Source organism: Piliocolobus tephrosceles, chromosome 17 (assembly GCF_002776525.5).
Source record: "Piliocolobus tephrosceles isolate RC106 chromosome 17, ASM277652v3, whole genome shotgun sequence".
NCBI lineage: Eukaryota > Metazoa > Chordata > Mammalia > Primates > Cercopithecidae > Piliocolobus > Piliocolobus tephrosceles.
Window position 1 is genome coordinate 42,844,734 of NC_045450.1, and position 19,499 is coordinate 42,864,232.

Genomic DNA, 19,499 nt, shown 5'->3' on the forward strand with positions numbered 1-19,499 from the left:
CTGTAATCCCTGCTGCTCAGGAGGCTGAAGCAGGAGGATCACTTGAGGCCAGGAGGCCGAGGCTGTAGTGCTCGAGCTATCGTTGCACCACTGCACTCCAGCCTCGTGACAGAGCAAGACCCTGTCTAAAAACAAAAATGAAAACTGGCCCGCCTTGCCCCAGGGACCGCCCCTGCTTCATCTGGTTAGAACCTGGCACGAATGCACTTTTGTCTCGTCCTGAGTCACAGGTCTCAGTTCATGACCCTTTCCATACTGAAAACTCTCCATACGTTTCTTTTAAAACCTTTTATTCAATAATATATACTTTTAAAATAATATGTAACTGCCGCCATGCCACATACTGCCCCCATCCCCCCACTGTGGAGTCTGTGGTCAGCTAGTTAGCGTGGTTTGCTGGAAAAACAGGCGGCCACGGGACGAGTTGAGGGGCTCTGGGAGCAGCAGTAACCAACAACATTCTGCATACCCTTCACATTCCCCATGCTTTCTGGGTCGGGAAGAAGTCAACAGGAAGCCAAAGGCAAGTGAGCCTTTTACATTCGGAAGTGAGGTTTGATATACGGTGGTGGGCTGCCCTTCGCTTGGTCTAGTTCGTGCTCGCCAAACCTGCCACCGTTTTGTGTCTGCTCACGGAACGTGATCTCTCTATACGCGTTAAGACGTTTGATTTGGTTCTTGTTCTGCTTATGGAAAAGTGGGAGAACCGCAACAGACCTGGGGAAAGAGATGGGAGGAGGGAAAGACGTCATTAATCAACCTGAGCGGGCGAGGGGAGGCCTCCATGTGCGGGAGGGCCTGCGCTAGAATGCAAGCCCGGCCTTCCCATGCCAGTTGGTGGAGAACCCTGCGAGAACTCGCTGAGTTCAGATTTCCAACAGTACCCTCTGCCTTCCTCTTCTGATTATCATGACAGAGATGGTCTCTAGCACGGCCTTCTGTCACAGGAAGGGTGCTCTGGGCACCACGTGTGTTGTGACCCAGTCTTCTACCCCACCCCATCCCTCGGGTCCAGGGCGCTGATGGAGAAGGCTCGGAGACTCTTGACCATCCTGTGCCAGTCAAGCTACAAATTCAGCAGTCAGCTCTAGGTGCCCCCAGACCTGACCTGATTATCTGAGGTGTCTTAGGACTAAGATGGGGTCTGTATTTACTCAGAAAAAGGGCTGAATCCACTAATAAACAAAGAGCAGTAAGTGAGCTCAAATATTTTTAACTCTCCCCTGGAATGAGCTAGCTGCCTGGCATGGCCTGAAAACCTCATTTCTCCTTCTAGGTCCAGCAGAGCAAGTGGGTAGTGAGATGCCGGCAGCGGAATTCTAGAAGCAGTGCCTCCCAGAACAGCACTACAGTACTGAGAAAGGACTATACACCTGGGAAGCTGTCACACACACAAAATTATTTCATGAAAACTTTCTTTGGGTAAAGGAAGGGTTCACACTGCATAGTATTTGAGAAGGGCTGCGTGGTGCATAAGGTTAAGAAAGAAATGACTATATTTGCCTTTAAACACTTGAGCTGATTCCAAACACTCTACTTCAGAGGATCAGTGAGAAGAAACTACACTAATTAAAGACACCACCACCTGCCAAATAAGAGCGTTGTGCTGCAAGGAATGGGGGTGGGGAGAGAGTTTCACAAACGCAGAACACCGGGCCACAAGGTTAAAGTCATGCACTAAAACAGTCAATCCCAAGAAGCAGGTGTCTGAGTGGCGCAACTCAAAAGCAAGTACATAAAAACGGAACACTCCCACCAGGACACCACTCTAGCCCCACTTCTGCCAAAGGCAAGTTTTCACATCAAGGTGTAACACACATCTTTGGAGTTCAACGTTTATCCCTCCCCACTCCCCAGAGAGACAGGAAATACAAGTTAAGGTCCTCATAGCAATGGTTTGTCTCCCACTTGGGAAAGCTGGTTATTGTCAACATTTTTATTTAAGAAAACAGGATTTAACATGGCATTTTTCTTCCCTCTAAGGGCAGCAGCACATAAATCATACATCAGTCATCCAGTGATACAAAGAGGTGGCCAATTGTGTCTGAAGTAGTCACTTGTAAAGGATCATAACCCAGGCAGTGTTGCTTTTCTGCAAACAGAAGGAAACAGAAGGCTCCATGGTCCTTGAAGATTATCCAAGTTTTCCACTAGTTGTCAAGATTTCTGTCCCAACCTCTTAGTCACCATTTACAGCAAGAAGAGCCAGCAAGTGAAAAACTGTTAATTTATTGATTCAAAGTTTTTTTTCTTTTTAAAAAACAATCCCCAATACATGCAGTTCAGGGTTAAGTATCACATTTGTAGCACATTGTTGAGTCTCAACACAAAAATATGCATCACCTGTATAATCCCATCACATCTTTTTCCAGCCTCTACAATACCTAGTTGGGGGTGTTTTCATTTACACATCCACATAGCTCAGAAGCATGTTATTAGCGGTTGATCTGGCCCAATGCTTCTCTGCCACCTCCCCTGCCCTGGTCTCCACCTTGGGGTTATTTTTTTCTAAGGGCAGGATGTTACTTAGTCTTAATTTATTAAGGTCACTGACAAACTTTGGCTTCTTGTGTGCTCATGTGGTCCCTGCTTTTGCTTTCGGAAGGGTTTATATTGAAACGACTGTGACTCTGCTCAGTTATTATCCCCTCGTTTATTTGTAGGAAATAAGTTTGCTTGTTCCTGTGGGTGCTCACACAGTAACACAGGTTCCTAAAGTAATCATTTAATCTGAACTGGCATTAAAGGAAACTGTTAACTGGGCTCTCTTAGATCTATTTCAGTTCATATAAAAAAAACTTCCAATTGTTGCGTGCGTCTCAAAGTAGTTCTGCTTCCATCCTTATCAACAGAGCACCGGGAGAACCTAAGTCATTTCCCTGAGTAGGCACAGACCACGAGCCCCGCAGCACTCAGCTCTCTCCGGGACTCAGCACCTGACTTGAGAGCACCACCTTTCAGTCCACTGGGACCAATCCAGCGGGCAGCGCCCTCCCCAGGGTGCATTCCAGAACATAAACTTGGTACCCTCTAATTTACCCCCTCAAGAAGTACATTTCCTCCTCCAGAGCTACCTTTAGATGGTTTTTCTTATTGGTCCCTTTTAACAGCCCCTCCCCTAGCCACTCTCTTCAAGTCCCCAAGGATTACGAGTTTGTCTGTCTCCGCTAATCTGTCAGTCTGAGAGCACCTTCCTCTCTGCAAGGGAACACATTTGCTTTAAACCTTGTGAGTGCTGACATGTTACAGAATGTCTGGGAGGAGGCCCGGCTGAATGACTGGTGTTTAAGTGCCTCAATGAACGACATCAGCACTTCTCTAGTTGATGAGAAGGCCCAGGAAAGCTTGGTCTGCATCATACACTCAATAGCTTCTCCTACCCAGCCACCTACCCTGCCTAGAGGGATAGGACAAAAGCAAGGCCAGCTGACAGCATCCAGGGGAGAGTGAACTGCCACCACACCAGAGGTGCAAATGTGACTCAGCACTTCATGAGTTCTACTCTCACCATGGGATTTCTCAGCAGAAGCAAACCTTGCAGTTAGTTAGGCTCACTTGTAGCCAACAAATGATATAGCCATCTGGATTTGGCATAGGAACCTTTTGTTCTCACCATACCAGGTCTATGTTCTTGAACATAGGCAGTACCTGAGATGATAGTATAACACTACCCTGTTCCCCACATTTTTTGCTTTTCTTTAGGAAATAATTAAGTCCTTATCATAGGCACTTTTAACCTGTTTAAGATAATGAAGCAAACAAATGAAAAGGACTGAGATGAGTTTAAGAAAGAATATGCTAACTGAAAAAGATACTGGGTGCGTACATTTACCATGGTTTAGTCTAAATATTAGACACACAGACACACACACAGACACACACACACCCCTTTTGGAACTCTCCAAGACCATCTCCGAATCTAGGTAAATAGTCTTAAATTTTCGGGGGAGCTAGGTTTGGAAACAAAAATGGTTTTTGGAGACAGGAAAAGAGACGGTCTGAAACTGTCAGTTTGGAAAAGAATGGCGAGGGTGCCAAGACCAGACCCAGGAAGGGGTGAGCATTTCAAGCCCAGTTATGGTCTAAGTCTAAGGCATGAAGAGAGGTAAAAGTCCAGGTGCTGGAAAAGCAAGCTGTGTGCTTAAAACAAGAATGCCTGGGTCAAAGTTGCAGTTACAAAACCCTAGGACAAGACAGGCAGGCGGTGTCTGCACCTACATCACTGTCAGAGAGACAGGCAGAGGTCAATGATCTGACTCTTCTCCAGGTACTTTTATTACCTTTAGGGGACCCACGGGAAAGGAATGGGGTTACCGCTTCACCAAGACCCTCCAGCAGGCTCCACTTGCCTGGTCCAGACAGGCAACTTAAAAAAAAAAAGGGAGGGCTGAGGAGTGGGTGATGAAGGAGATTGGAGGGGGAGCAGGAAAGACACGCAGTGGCACATCTCCCTGATGATAACCAATGCTTCAGGATTGCCTAAGGGCACATTAGAAGGCTTCTGATAATCCAAAACACTGAGTTTTGCTGCCTGACATATCAGTATAGGTTTAGCCGAGAGCTCACATCTTGCTTTTGATTATCAGGTAGAACAAATGTTTACATTAGTATACAGCATGTGCAATGCAAGCAGGCAGCATTGGTATGAGAACCTTAACTGAATGCATTTCTTGGCTTTGGGATCTTATTTTTTATTTTTTACTCTATAAACTCAACTCTATAATAAGAGAAGAGATTCATTTGTATTTTAAGTTCCTACAGACCAAACGACAAAAATAGAATCTACATTTAGAGATAGGACCTGCTACTAATACCAATAAGATTTTATTGGAATATGGAATGTAAACAAATGTTTCAAACAAACAATCTAACCTTATAAAAATGTATGGCATTATTAAATAGTTAATAAAGAAATCCTAAAGGGTGATGTGGTAGACACCTCTAGTTCTAGCCTAGGTGTGTGAAGTCCCCAGAGCTGTGGCATGGCCCTGCAGCTGGGGTGAGGGGACTGCCTACAAACCATGTTGCTGCTGAGTCCCCCAAATGAAATCAGCCCTATTTTTGTTGAAACAAACTCTAGCTTTCTCTGCTAACATGAAGGTTTGCACAATGGATCCAACACTTGCTCCGGGAGCACCGTTTTCTTCCCCAAGCTCCTTGTATTCCTCTCAGTTGCTTGAGTCTCAGATGACCCTGCCCAGACAACTCTAGTACCTGCATGCAAGACAGACTTATCTTTGCCATCACATAAATGAATCACATATCAGAACTCACAAATGCATATTACAGTGGGAAACTGTATCTCATGGGGATAAAAGGAGGTGGGAGAGGGATATTTTATTCGGTCTTTCCTGAAAAAATTCTAATGGGATGTTTTCCTCCCTCGCTTTGCCTGAAGACTGACTTTCCAGCTTTAGTTATGGTTGTGAACAAAAAGGTCTCTGTTTCAGAGAGGTGTATTAAAATAGGCGCACACATAGGGATGTGCTGGGAAATGGTGACGTTCTCTTACAAGGCTGCCAAAAAAAAAAAAAAAAACAGAAAAAGCAACAAAAAAACCGCAACAAGATTTTATGGTAAGGCAAATCAACAAAGGTTATAGTGAGCTCCAAGTTATGCACTTAGCATGGAACTTTTGATGATACCCATGGACCAGTTCATGGCATTGTAAGGTTTCGTGATCCCTCCTGACATCGAAGAGGGCTCTTGTGAAAGTGACTGCAGTTTGCTCCCAAATGAATCCACTTGGAGGAAAACTGCAGGGATGAGGTACATTTCCTGGAGAGCTCATGTCATAAAAAAATACATAAAACATGGATTTGTAAAGAGCTTAAAAAAAATACTGTCACTGTTTTAATATCTCCTTTTTGTAAATGAGGCTGGTGTGTCAGTATAGACTGCTGACATTTCGCTAAGACTTGAGCCTGAATTTCACCAAAGGAAACCCAGACCACCATGGAATAGATAGGAAGTCAGACATTCAGAGCTTGTTGACTGAATGGGTTAATTCAACAGTGGTGCCCTGTTAAACAAAGGTAAATGTACAACAACTCCGAGTCTCTATCTCCCATGCATTCCAAAGGCAGAGCTCCTTCAGATCCTGAACTAGGTGCATCCCCATGCTGCCACAGTGACAGCTCCCTGGAGACTAGCACTGGGGAGTTTCTTTCTTGCTTTTTGACAGACTTTTAGGTCTTTACTCTTCTTTGCATTTAGAAGGAATAAGAATTTCTTTTTATCACACTGTAGTTTTCCTTCAAGGTTTGTGTTTGGTTGGTTGGTTTTATTGGCAAGCATCAATGCCGCATTACCCGTCGCTTTCCAGTCTTCATCGTGCTGCCGTGAGACCACTGGAAAGCACAGCATTGTCTGCACAAGGCTGGGACTGCTCCTTCACCACGGGGTCTGCAAGAAAGCAGGAGGAAAGTCAGGCAATTGGGGTGGTGAATGCTGAGAGAAGCCCATGGCAAACCCACCCTTTCAACTGAGAGACAGACTGACGGGCAAGCCAGGGTCAAGGGGGCAACAGGGGAGACGGAAATCATGGAATTCCGGCCACATAAAAACCAAACACTGAGAAATGATCAGGGGAATTGTTATTGCAGTCAACTCTTATACTTTCTCAGAGTACAGACTCAACTGCTAAGAGGCATAGAAACCCTAATTTCCCACTGTTCAAAATTTCCACTATTTTTATTTTCTTTCAATACTAATATCATCTCTAATCCCTAATTTCTTCAAAGCATGTAGAATACTAAGCACTTCAAAGGAAAGGCAAGTAAAAAGAGCCATTAGAAGACCTATCCATTTTAAGCAACCGTAGTTTGAAATTTTTTAAATTGAAGTATGACATATATTCAGAAAAGCAGAAAGATCATTAATGACATGTCATAAACATCAGTATTCCTAATTTGATCTAACTCGGGTAAACACAGCTTTCTGTCCCAGACACTGGAGTGGGGACATCTGAGTTCCCTGGGGCTGAGGTCTAGAAGGCTGAAGGCTTTTCCATTTGTGGTCTCCCTTATGCATACGGGCCACAGGGTCAAGACCACAGTGACACATTCTTCAGGCAAGAATTTAGTTCATCTCCAGAGGAAATCAAAGGAGAGGGAAAGACAGCATATTGGTTAAGCCAGAGACGACTTTAAGTGCTGAATGCTTCCATCTTGATTCAGAAAGCGAACTGAGGTAAGTCTCTCAACCGCCATGCTCCCCAAAAAGGACACTGATAATAACAGGAAGTTTATTTGAAACACACATTATCAGTGGAATGAACCATACACATGAAGAACAATAAGCAACCACACAAAGTGAATGCGCACACACTTCTAAGTGAGCAGTTCAGTCAGGATTTCAGTGAGGTCTCTCCATACCTATTTACTTTTCCTCAAATTCCTTTCATCCATCCATCTGTTCATCTCCTTCTTTCAAAATATACAATGGTTATCTTACTACTTTTAACTAATTACTAGTTAGTTTTCTGAGGGGAAAAATAATCTTCAATTAGGTTACAACACAAATATATATACGTTTGAAAACAAATTTTAGAAACTTGTGATCTATTACCTCAGGGTAACAGGGAGTAGTCAAACAGCCTGAACTCAAGGGAGATACATTCAGAGAATAAGCAAACACCTTTGGTGATCAAGAAATGGATCTACAAAATTGTTTCAATCATCTACAATAAATGAGGTCAAATTCTGGAATAATCCAGTCCAAATACCCTAGAATTCTCCTGACTGGTCTCAAAGATAAAGAGTGGAAGATTTGTCCTCTTGAACGAATGACTCCCTGAACACAGTCCCTGGAGACTCACAGAAGTATGGGTGCTCCATGGCCTCTTTGGCAGTCAGTCTCTGTTGATGGTCATATCGCAGAAGTTTGTCCAGAAGATCTAGGGCCTCAGGGCTGACAAGGTGTCTGTTCTCACTATGGATAAAGTTTTCCCAGCGTTTCCGTGAATGTCTGAGAAGAAAAATGAAGCATCAGTAATCAGAGACTAAATTCAACAAGAATCCTTATCTACTAGGGTTAAAGCCAACAAAATCTTAGAATAATGTACTGATTACAAGCTTGTTAAATTTCTAACTGGTGCCTGCCTTACTGCCCCATAGTTACAGCATAGCATCCTGAAACACAATGGTGCTCTGTGATTAGATAAACACAACTAGGTAAAACTTCTATATCTGAATATCTGATTTAGAATATGTGGAACCTTTCTAGATTATTTTTTATGCGGTAGGCTTTTAGTCAATTCTGGGTGGCATGCAGGACAGTGGGTAATTTTTATTGGTCAGCAGATATATTTCCCAGGGCTAGCCTCAGGAACAGGGAGGTTACATAAAATACCGTTTGAAAACTGTTAACAAAATGTTTACTTCTCAAATTATTGCACTGTACCTGAAAACTCAATGTACTTTAAAATTTGGTCTTGTATAAAAATACCATTACGGAGAACAAGAAGAAATTGTAAGTCTTTCCACCTTGAAGAGGTATGAAGTAAATAAAATAAAGTAAAATAAAATAAAATAAAATAAAGTAAAATAAAATAAAATAAAATAAAAAAACAAACTAAGTGTCTTATTGAGAGAATCATCGCTCTCCAAGTTTGGCCATTAAAAAGAAGCTTATGCTGTACCAGAAAACTTTTTTCGGTAACATTATGATTTTCGTTTTACCTTTTCTATTAATAGGTTATCTCTCAGAGAAGTAAAATGATTAAAAGACATAAAGCCCAAATATCTCAATAAGTTAAAAGAAAATATGCACAGGAAAAAAGACGGCTATTTCCATTTTACTATAATTAGAACAGGAAAAGAAAGTGATTTTGGCTAACCTTTCCACTTCTGAAACAGGGTAAGGTAAAGCACGCTTTCTCTCTTACTTACTGTCCCAGGATATCATTGAAGTGTGGATCTAGGTCTATGTGATACTTCTTCAGATACCCATACAGTTCTTCTGTACCCAGAACCTTGGCAATGCGAACAAGCTGAAACACAAAACAAACTGACCAAATCACTGAGCTCAGAACATAGTGTGAGCCCATGAGGACGCTTTACCAAAGAATCAGAAGACTTCCACACCACTAACAAACCCGAGTCTAGGGCAGGCAGACAGACCCAAGGACAAGAAGTTCACATGAATGCAAATTTCCAAACTGCCTTTAAAATAACACAACTTATGATAATAATCTTCTACAGATGGACAAGTACAGGGCATCACAATCTAATGACTAAAATCTAGTTTTATTAGACAAGGAGGTGCCTGACTTCTTCACATTCACTTTGGAAGTTTGGCATAGATAGCATTATCTGCCTCTACTTCTGCGGACCTGGCAAACACAAAATTCTGTGCAATCTTTACCTTGAAGAAAGCTCATATGCAGACACTGAGTGACATTTAGTGGCTCAAGGATAGTATTCCTATCTAAGGATGCTATTTTTTGGCATTCACCCCCAAATAAATAAGAACCAGATAGTGTTTGCTCACCTGGTCATAGTTGTCCTGTCCATGGAAGAAGGGTTCCCTTCGAAAGATCATGCTTGCTAACATACAGCCCAAACTCCACATGTCCAAGCTATAATCATACATCTAAGGCAATAAGGACAACCCATCAGCCAAGGGTAGTAGAAATCCATTTTTCTGATATAAATTTCTTTTTTAGATGAGACTGGGCGTGTTCAGGGTGGTATGGCCGTAGATTATTTAAAAAAAATTTTTTTTGACTTCCTGGCTCCTAGAAATGTTCTGAATTTCTAGTCTTCATTTAATCTTTGCAGATATTTTAGATTTAAAAACTTCTCTGTCCCCCAAAAAACTAGCTAAGAAAAAACTAAAATTAGCATTTTAGGGTGAAATAATGGCTGGGTTTTGAGCGTATCCAAACTGACTAAATAAACAGCAAATCAGAAAAAGCCCTAAGCAAGTATAAATAGCCCAGAGCAGCTCTGCTAAACAAGTTTACCTGATAGTCCACAAGGAGCTCTGGTCCCTTGAAGTACCTTGAGGCTACACGAACATTGTACTCCTGAGCAGGATGATAGAATTCTGCGAGACCCCAATCTATCAGTCGCAGCTACAAATAGGACAGAAAAAACACGTGAAAGGAGTGTTTCTAGGGGCCTATGCCTTAGACAAGGCCACATCACATTAGGTAACAATCATTTGCCCACACAAAAAATGTGAGCAGGTGCACTGGCTTAAAGATGACATTTTCAGCAACTGTGCAAGAGGTCATTTTTAGAGCAGAGCACTTGAAATGCTTTTTGAAAAAATTTTAAATTATCCTGGTTCATTCCGCTCTCTAGATCAACAGAGCTCAACCTTTTTTCCTGTCTTCAGAAACTGTAGGCAGTTACATTTGGTAACACATTCTCCCATTATTCATAGCTTTTTGTTATCAGCTCCAGGTGTCAGTGAAAGGGCTGGGGACACACATCCCACTCCAGGACTGAAGCACTGCTCCAGTGATTTATTCGTCTACTACTAGATGATCCATTTACTCACTGATTAGGGCCAACAGAGACGGATATCAAAAATAGGGGGGACCCAAGTGTTCTTTTAAGGCCAGGCAGATTGGTCTGCAGGTCATCAAGAAATGAAGCAGAAACCACCAGCTGTAATTTCTTTCTGAGGCCCTTCAGAAAACTATGACCAAAATAAAACAAGTGACTACAGTTAGCCACTATACTTAAACCGTCTACTTTCCTTGTGTACTATGCTATACAAAGTAGAAATCAACAATGGAGATGGGAGAAATCACAGTAACAAAAGTTTGCCCAAAAACCCACCATGGGTCTACAGAAATCATCGTGGCACTGGACAGCTTTTTGGTCTGCTCTAAGCCTTTTAATCAAGCTTGTTGCTGCCTGGCTGTAATGGTACCTTTTTCTGTTGGTGATCTATCATGACATTGTGAGGTTTCACATCCCTGTGCATGATTCCCTTGCTGTGGCAGTAATCCAGAGCCTATTAGGTAAGAAAGCACAAATAATAGTAAGCAACCCCACTACCATCCCCCAGTGCAAGCATAGTCTTATTATTTGTGACACTTTGACTTGAATACAGTCCCCCAAGGGGCAGCTTGCTGCCTGTAATGAAAGATTAAAAAAAGCGTGCTTCAGAAGGCACCCCTTGCTCTCTCTGCACACTACAGCCGGTAGAGAGAGGATATGAAGGGAATAGCAAGGGCTATGAGGAAGTTTTTTTTTTTTTTTTTTTTGAGACGGAGTCTCGTTCTGTTGTCCAGGCTGGAGTGCAGTGGCACAATCTCGCAATCAACACTTTGGGAGGCTGAGGCGGGTGGATCACTTGAGGTCAGGAGTTTGAGACTAGCCTGGGCAACATGGCTATATTAAAAATACAAAAGGTAGCTGGGCGTGGTGGTATGCGCCTGTAATCCAGCTACTTGAGTGGGCTGAGGCAGGAGAACTGCTTGAACCCGGGAGGTGGAGGCTGCAGTGAGCCAAGATGGTGCCACTGCACTCCAGCCTGGGCAAAAAAGGCAGGCAGTGGGGAGGGGGGTGGTGTGTGTGCGGGATGATAAACCAGACTTTGGAACCTCACTGGAGTCACCTCTCATAATGGTTCAAAGGACAGACCAGCATCTATGTGGACATGAAGAATAACATTCAAATACATCTTTCAATATGGCTTATTCTGTACACAAGGGTCCCACGTGGGTTTTCTGGATGACTAAGCATTAGTATTTTCCTTAATACAATCCCCGAGCCAGCTAGCCTTTAACAGTTATCATTACGAGGCCAGGTATGGTGCTCACGCCTGTAATCCCAGCACTTTCAGAGGCCGAGGCAGGCACATCACTTCAGGTCAGGAGTTCAAGACCAGCCTGGCCAACATGGCGAAACTCCGTCTCCACTAAAAATACAAAAAATTAGCCAGGCGAGGTGGTGGGCGCCTCTAGTCCCAGCTACTTGTGGTGCTAAAGCACAAGAATTGCTTGAACCTGAGAGGCAGAGGTTGCAGTGAACCGAGATGGTGCCATTGCACTCCAGCCTGGGAAACAGAGTGGGTTTCAAAAAAAAAAAAAAAAAGGAATGATCATTACATTATTACTCCAAGGGAGAAAATTGCTTTGTATAAGATGATTGATACGCAGATATTAGGTATATAACGGTTTTTCACAAATTTAAAGAGCTGTGCAACCATCACCACAATCCAGTTTTAGAACATCTCTACCCCTAAAATTTTTCTTGAGCTTGTCTGTAGTCAATCCCCTCTCCTAACTTCTCCCAATCCCTCCGTGCCCTGCCCACAACCACTGACCTGCTATTTGCTGGTATACATTTGTCTTTTCTGCACATTCATAAAATGAAATCATACACGTATAGTGCTTCGTCTACCTTCTTTCACTCAGTATACTGTTTCTGAGATTCATCCTAGTTGTTTTTCCTTGCTGAGTAGTATTCCACTACTACTGATGGGCATTTGGGTTGCTTCCACTCATGCTTTAATTTCCCTTGGGTAGATCCCTAGGGGTGGAAGTGCTGGGTTGTATGCTAAGTTTGTGTTTAAACTTTTAAGAAACTGCCTAATTATCTTCCAAAGTGGTTGCATCACTTTTACTCCCACCAGCAACCTAAGGGTTTTTAAGTTTCGCCACATTCTCATCAACACCTGTCATTGTTCAACTTGATTACAGTTTTCTGGTGGGCATAAAGTGGTATCTCCATGTGGTTTTGATTTTTATTTCCATAATGAGTGATGAAGTGGAACATCTTTTTATGTGTCTACTGGCCATTCTAAATCTTCTTTGGAGAAATGGTGATTCAAATCTTTCAATCATTTATTAGATTGTTAAGCTCCATTTTTTTTTTAACATAAAAATTTGCTTCTAAATCTCCCTTGCCTAAAATAATAACTATCTTCATAAACTTCAAATTCAAGACCTTTGGCTAACCTTAACGAGCACCTGAATCCTACACAAGGTCAATGAAATACTCCTCAAGCAGAATCCCTGTCCTCTCCCTACCAGTAGAGCCCCCCGCCAGTTGTAACAACCAAAAATGGTTCCAGATTTTGCCAAATGTCCCCTGGGGGACAAGCTCGACCTGGATGAGAAGCAATAAACTAGGTTCTCAAGGACACTGGAGTGGACTTCTTCATGTCGGAGGAGTGCACAAGCCAGAGAATGAGCCCTGGGATTAGCATTCCAGGAATAAGCTCCCCCGATCTGTGCTTTTCCTTGAACCAAGAGTATACAATATAGAATGCTTGTTATGGCCAGGCGCAGTGGCTCACACCTGTAATCCCAGCAGTTTGGGAGGCCGAGGCGGGCAGATCATGAGGTCAGGAGTTTTGAGACCAGCCTGACCAACACAGTGAAACCCCGTTTCTACTAAAAATACAAAAATTAGCCAGGTGTGGTGGTACGCGCCTGTAATCCCAACTACTCAGGAGACTAAGGCAGGAGAATTGTTTGAACCTGGGAGGTGGAGGTTGCAGTGAGCCGAGATCGTGCCACCGCACTCCAGCCTGGGCGACAAAGAGAGATTCCGTCTCAAAAAAATAAAAAAGAATGTTTGTTATTTGAAGATCAAGAACAGGCACTACTAAACTATGGGGATACATATAAGGATATAATCTTCAGAGGAGACACTGAACAGAAGAACACAAGAAAGCCCTGCAGGATGTTCACAATATCCTCTAGCAGCCCTGTCCAATAGGACTTTCTGCAACGACGGAAATATTCTATTCCTGCATGCTATGATATAGTAGCCACTAGCTATATGAGGCCACCAAGCACCTGAAATGTGCCTAGTGTGATTAGGGAACTAAATTTTATTTTATTATTTTATTTTTTGTGACAGGGCCTTGCTCTGTCGCCCAGGCTAGAGTGCAGTGGCATGATCTCAGCTCACTGCAACCTCTGCCTCACAGGCTCAAGTGGGAACCATAGGCATGCACCACTACACCTGGCTAATTTATACATATACATATACATATATATATGTATTTTTTTGGTAGATACAGGGCTTTGCCATGTTGCCCAGGCTGATCTTGAACTCCTGAGCTCAAGCAATCCACCTGCCTTGGCCTCCTGAAGCGTTGGGATTTACAGGCGTGAGTCACTGAGTCTGGCCAGCAACTAAATTTTAAATTTTACTTAATTTACCTGTGGGCAGTGGTTGCTAACTATACTGGATATCATCGTCCTATGTAAATCTGGGTGAGAGTTTTACATACACAAACATCCTAAAGACTTTACATTTAAGATTTATTTAATTCGCTTACATTTTACTTCAATTTTTTTCCTCTGTTTTACAATAACTGTAGCAAGATTCCAAAGTGCCTTTGTGGCAGTGCTTTATGACACCAGGGGTCGTGGGCAGACCTCCCTGAATCTGAATCAGGAGATCTGGTTGAGTCACTGAGTCATCACACTGCAGCCCTCAGCCTCAGTTGTTTCTACATTTTCAAAGGAGTTAAATATTTAGTCTTCCCCACTCCTATTTTTTCTTTTCAGAGAGAAAATTTACCAAGTGTTGATTCTGCTATATTGCCTACTCTGTCCAGAAGAATAAACTAATTAAGACCACAATACCTGGCATGGGAAAAATACTCAATGAAAGCAAAGACTGAACAAATACAGTAAGGTAATTAATTCTTTTGCCAAGTTTCCTAGTCAGACTCCCTATAGAGTTACTGACATGCTTTGAAATTCTTTGGGGAATTATTTCAGTTTTAAAATCTGGTACAGTTTCTGACTATTAAGCATGAAAGACATTTTTCAAGTTTCATCTGGGATTCTATGTCTCATTAGCAAAAGTAAGTATATGCCCTTACTGCCTAGCTGCTACTTCCAGAAAGCAGAAAGGACATCAGACATTGAGCGACACCCACATGTCCACTTGGGAAGACCTGCATTAGTTGGATGTCTTTATGGGACCTAAGGGCAAGCTGGCTTAAACAACTTTAGCTTTGGCTGATAGTTAAATAACACAAAATCACAATACCACCTTACTTAAAAATAACCAACTGTGAGATCTGAATTGTAGCTCTCATGGGGTGAGAGTGCCTAGGATTACTCGGGAAGCACCTCCAGGAAAGGAGCTAGCCTGACAGTTCACAGGATCCTGGCACAGCAAATTTTATCCACACCAATGCTTCAATTTTAGTCTGGAGAAGACATGGAGAAAGGTGGGATAAATCAAGCTCGACCTTTTTTTGTCTTTCTGATCTTACTGACAAAAAGGAAGACCCATTAGTCATAAGAGTGAACCTTAAACCCACCACTTCAGCTTTCTCTAAAAAAAAGTGGTTTGTACAAGTTCTTATAAAAACACATTCATTTCATAGAACTATTCTTAAGGTCTACAACTACCCTAAAACTTTTCGCAAGACTGCATATTAATACAAGCATTTTTGGAAGGAGTTCATTGTTTTCATTAGGTTCTTAGTGACCTATGACACAAAAATCTAGGACCCATGGGTGTATTCCAATTTACAAATTGAGCATTCCTTTAAGTGTTTATCTAGACAAACAAAATGATCATTCCTCCACCAACCAGTAATTCTTCAAATTTCATTGTGCTTGGGATTAGTAAGTCTCTTAGACATTCTACCCATCACTTCTCCCTGCATTAACGAGCCAGGGCTACAGGGGTAGGAAGACTCATGCAAGAAGGGGATGATGACACACGGCAAGGAAGGATGGCTGCAAATGCCTGCCACCCCTGTAGGCATGTCTCTCTATAATATGACTTCAGTGCTTTTCCCATCAAGAAGTGGAGTCGGTTTTTCCACCCTTTGAAGCTAGGCTTGGCCATGTGATTTGCTTTGGTGAACAGGGTATTAGCAAATATGACACAGGTAGAGGTTTGAAAAGTGCCTATACATTGAGGTTTCCCTCTCTCTGCCGCTAGAAACCCCAGGAGGACCAACATGGGAAGCAGCATGAACTTCACGGGCTGGAGGATGAGACCTCAGCTATCCCTGCAGCCCCAGTTGTGGTCCTAGATTGTGAATGAGGCCATCCTGGACCATCCTGCCCCAGTCAAGTCAACTGAGACCTGAAGAATCACCTGGCTAACTCACAGAATTATAAGAAACAATAATCATTTTATAAAAGTCATTAAGTTTGGGGTGATTTGTTGTATTCACAGTAAGAATAAAGCAGCAAAGAGAAAACACATGGACCAAACAAGAGCTATGGGAGGTTCTAAGGTATAATGTTCCTGGTACCCCCTGACTGGCCACTTTTTTCTCAGTTCCACTGGAAAGTTCCTATGTGAAGATTCCTCGATGGAGGCCTCAATATAAGTTTAAGAACTTCACTAAATCCTCTGGGTATCAAGAAACATTCTGCCTGAGTTCTCTTTGTTTTCTCAAAAACTTATCTTTTAATGAACAGGCCTGAAAAAATTAACAGTTTATGAATACCACTTACTTTAAGTAGTTCATACATATAAAACCGGATATCAAAGTCTGTCAGGATCTGGTAGAGTTGCTGAAACAGATTCCAGAAAACAGAAAGTTAATTTAGTCTCACTGCATCTTGTCATCCTAAGTGCAGGTCATTCTCTAAGCTTATTTGATATTTATGTGACTAATGAATCCCATGACGTTTTTACTACCTGATCTGAAATAAATGGGAAGACTAAAGATGAAGGTTTTATACTTTAATCATAAAAAAAGGAAGGAATTCCAAGGGAGAAAAACATTTAAGCCAACTCAGATCTTTCCTATTTAATGCTCTGTGATTTTGCCAATTACAACTATTAACCACAATTATACCATTGTGAAGTGTAAGTTGTCTGTCTTCACATTCTTACTGAACATCAAGAAAACTAACCCCACTGTAACACCACAGTATATTCTAGAGAAGTGGGTTCTGAGTGGATGGCAGAGCTCTGAAGAACTTCATGGGCTACTGTGGTAAAACAGTGGCGAGACAGGCTGTTCTCAAAAGAAATGAGGAAAAAGGAGGTGCTATAGCATCTGCAGATGGCAAGAGCTTACAAAAAAATCTATACCCTCTGCTCCCTGGAAACCAATTCCAGGCTGGAGAAAAAAAACATTTCACAGGCAATAACTGATGTTTTAGGAGTGAAAAAAGACAGGAGTATCAAAAACTATCACCGGCCAAACTGATAGACAAATGGAAGTTTTCATTATTGATAATCCAAAGACCCACTCACTGGGAGTTTTTAAAAAAATTTCTAAGAGTCAGAATACATTAATGCTACAAGCTTCATTAAAAGCACCACAAACCCTTGTCAGGAACTCTCATTATCTTTGATATCCAATCAAATCCATGTAAATCTGTTTTCCCATCAATTCGCAATCCACACTTTCTATAAAATTAAGAAACACACCTTTATTAAACTTCTCTTGTTCTTCTATTGGAAGAGAGACTCAAGCAATGTAGGGAATCTCTCCAGGGAACACAGAACAGTGTATATACAATATGTCTGTGTAACGGGGGGGGGGGGGGGGGGAAATAAAACTATACATCCACATACATCCACATTTTCTGTATCTGCAAAAATGATATAGAAGTAATAAAAACTAGTTTCATGTATATAGGTGTAAAGGAATAGGCAGTTGGAATACAGGGGAATGAAAGAGGCTTTTCACTGTCTACCATTTTATATTTTTGATCCACATATAATGTTCAAAAAAATTTAATAAAAACATCAAATTTGCTGAGAACTAAATTTAACATTTTCTAAGAATACCAGGTCTTTGCTTTCTCAAGTTTCTCCCTTTAGGTAAGAGTAATTCCCCCTTCCAGCTTAGGAAAAATATTTGATTTCATCAACCTTAGGGCAGCGCAGGGAATGAAATGCACAGGCCAGTACATGGTGTTGTAGGGTTGGGTGGCTGGCCCTGGCTGCAGCTGACCCCCATGCAGGCAGAACAGCACCAACAAGCCACCACCTCTACTCGGGAGAGCTTCAGCTACATAACACACACCCAAGTTTTTTGTTCTTCTCCCAGCTCTGCTGCAAGAAGGCTTCTTAGCCAGGACTTGGCTGCACACTGACAGCTTAAATGTAAAGACAGAGGCTTAAGATTCCATCTCTTGGGCGTCAAAGCAGTGCCTTCCCTGTGAGTTAAGGAAATCACTCACAGAGACTATGCTAAATTGAACTTCAAGTCAATAAATACGCTATGAAAGAGAAAAGATCAAATTTTCTAACCCTTAGAGGGCTGGAATATTTTATTTCCAAAAAACTAACATGGGCTATCTTATTAGGACTTTTATCTGCGGAAGGCTTTCCTCATTATGTGGTACCTACACCATGCGTCTGTATAAACAGTGCAAGCCATAAAAATAAATGTCTCCGGACTGCCAACACAGTATTTCTAGCTACAAAAACCATTAACAATTTAATTCAAAAGACACGAGTTGTACACTAGTGTTTAGGCCTAAGCTATTACAAAGTCCCAAGTGACCAGCTGCCATTCACCCTCACTTCTCATGATCTCTGGGTAGGAGGAGACCAAACTACATCTGTAACATTTAACCGCCAGGGCCTAAACTTCAAGACTATGCAGGGTCCACAGTCTGGCTTCCTCCGACTTTTGTAGCTCTGTTCTTCACTGCACCCCTAGAAGTCCCCAGCTCTAACAAAACAAGCCCATGTCTGCTTCCCTCTCTAGCCCTGCTCCACCTTAGCCTATAAAGCTAAACCCAACCTGTCTGCTTTCTACAGAGCTGACAATGATACCTCCCTTCTCTATATCTCCATGCCACTGACTTTCCAACGTGGCTGTGCACAGGACGCCATTAAGAACACAGCGTCCCCAGAGTTAACATTCCTCACACAGGGACTGGTGGTAACCTCAGGTTCTTAAGGTGATTCCTCATTCTGCTGTGTGCTTTGTCCAGACCCCAAGAGTCTCATGCCAACATTCCCTGTGCTTTGTGGCATACACATGACGGGGAGAAATGGGTACAGTGGCTGGTGGCAGAGTCATCAAATTTGGTGATAAAAGATCTCTGAACTCTCCCCACCACCCAAGTATGCGAAGGGCCCACTGAACAACTCACTCAATACCACACCCATTTCCTACACTGAACTCCAATCACATACAAAGTCCTCACACAGCAGAAGAGCAGGCGCTTCATACACCAAACACCACGTATGGCAGCTCTGTCTTGCATACATGTTTTCACAATGTTCACAGTCAATGGAACAAAACAGAAGCAGTCTTCCAAGAAATAGAAGTACCAAGAGTCCATGACACATTAGAAAGAGAAACATTACAAGAACCACACTTACCCTCCCTTCTTCTTAGCCAGCTATGGGGAGAACATTATTAAACAATCCACTGCAAAATGCTGGCAGGAAGTCAGCTTTGCTTACATTTTCAAAAAATGACTTAAAAGGTGGAAATTTCCTGGGCCTTTTAATTAGCGCCAAAAAGTCTGAGGAGGAGAATGGCAGAAATTGTAATTTGGTCATCAGACTCAGGGCCTCCATGGTAAAAAACCACAGACACCCACAAAGGCATGGCCACAGGTGGGC

General features: G+C 42.4%; 1 protein-coding gene across 1 annotated transcript in view; it reads right to left on the bottom strand.

The window, feature by feature from the left end:
* Positions 1-273: 273 nt before the first annotated feature.
* The window catches only part of CSNK2A2 (casein kinase 2 alpha 2), a 40,440-nt gene continuing 21,214 nt past the window's right edge, over positions 274-19,499 (bottom strand). Inside the window, exons 5-12 of the mRNA XM_023210063.1 lie at positions 16,412-16,471; positions 10,888-10,971; positions 9,968-10,078; positions 9,493-9,594; positions 8,892-8,992; positions 7,820-7,968; positions 6,312-6,405; positions 274-717 (exon numbers count right to left, since the gene is read on the bottom strand). Coding sequence (XP_023065831.1) covers positions 6,329-6,405; positions 7,820-7,968; positions 8,892-8,992; positions 9,493-9,594; positions 9,968-10,078; positions 10,888-10,971; positions 16,412-16,471 — 684 coding nt within the window. The 3' untranslated portion in view covers positions 274-717; positions 6,312-6,328. The remainder of the gene's footprint in view (positions 718-6,311; positions 6,406-7,819; positions 7,969-8,891; positions 8,993-9,492; positions 9,595-9,967; positions 10,079-10,887; positions 10,972-16,411; positions 16,472-19,499) is intronic.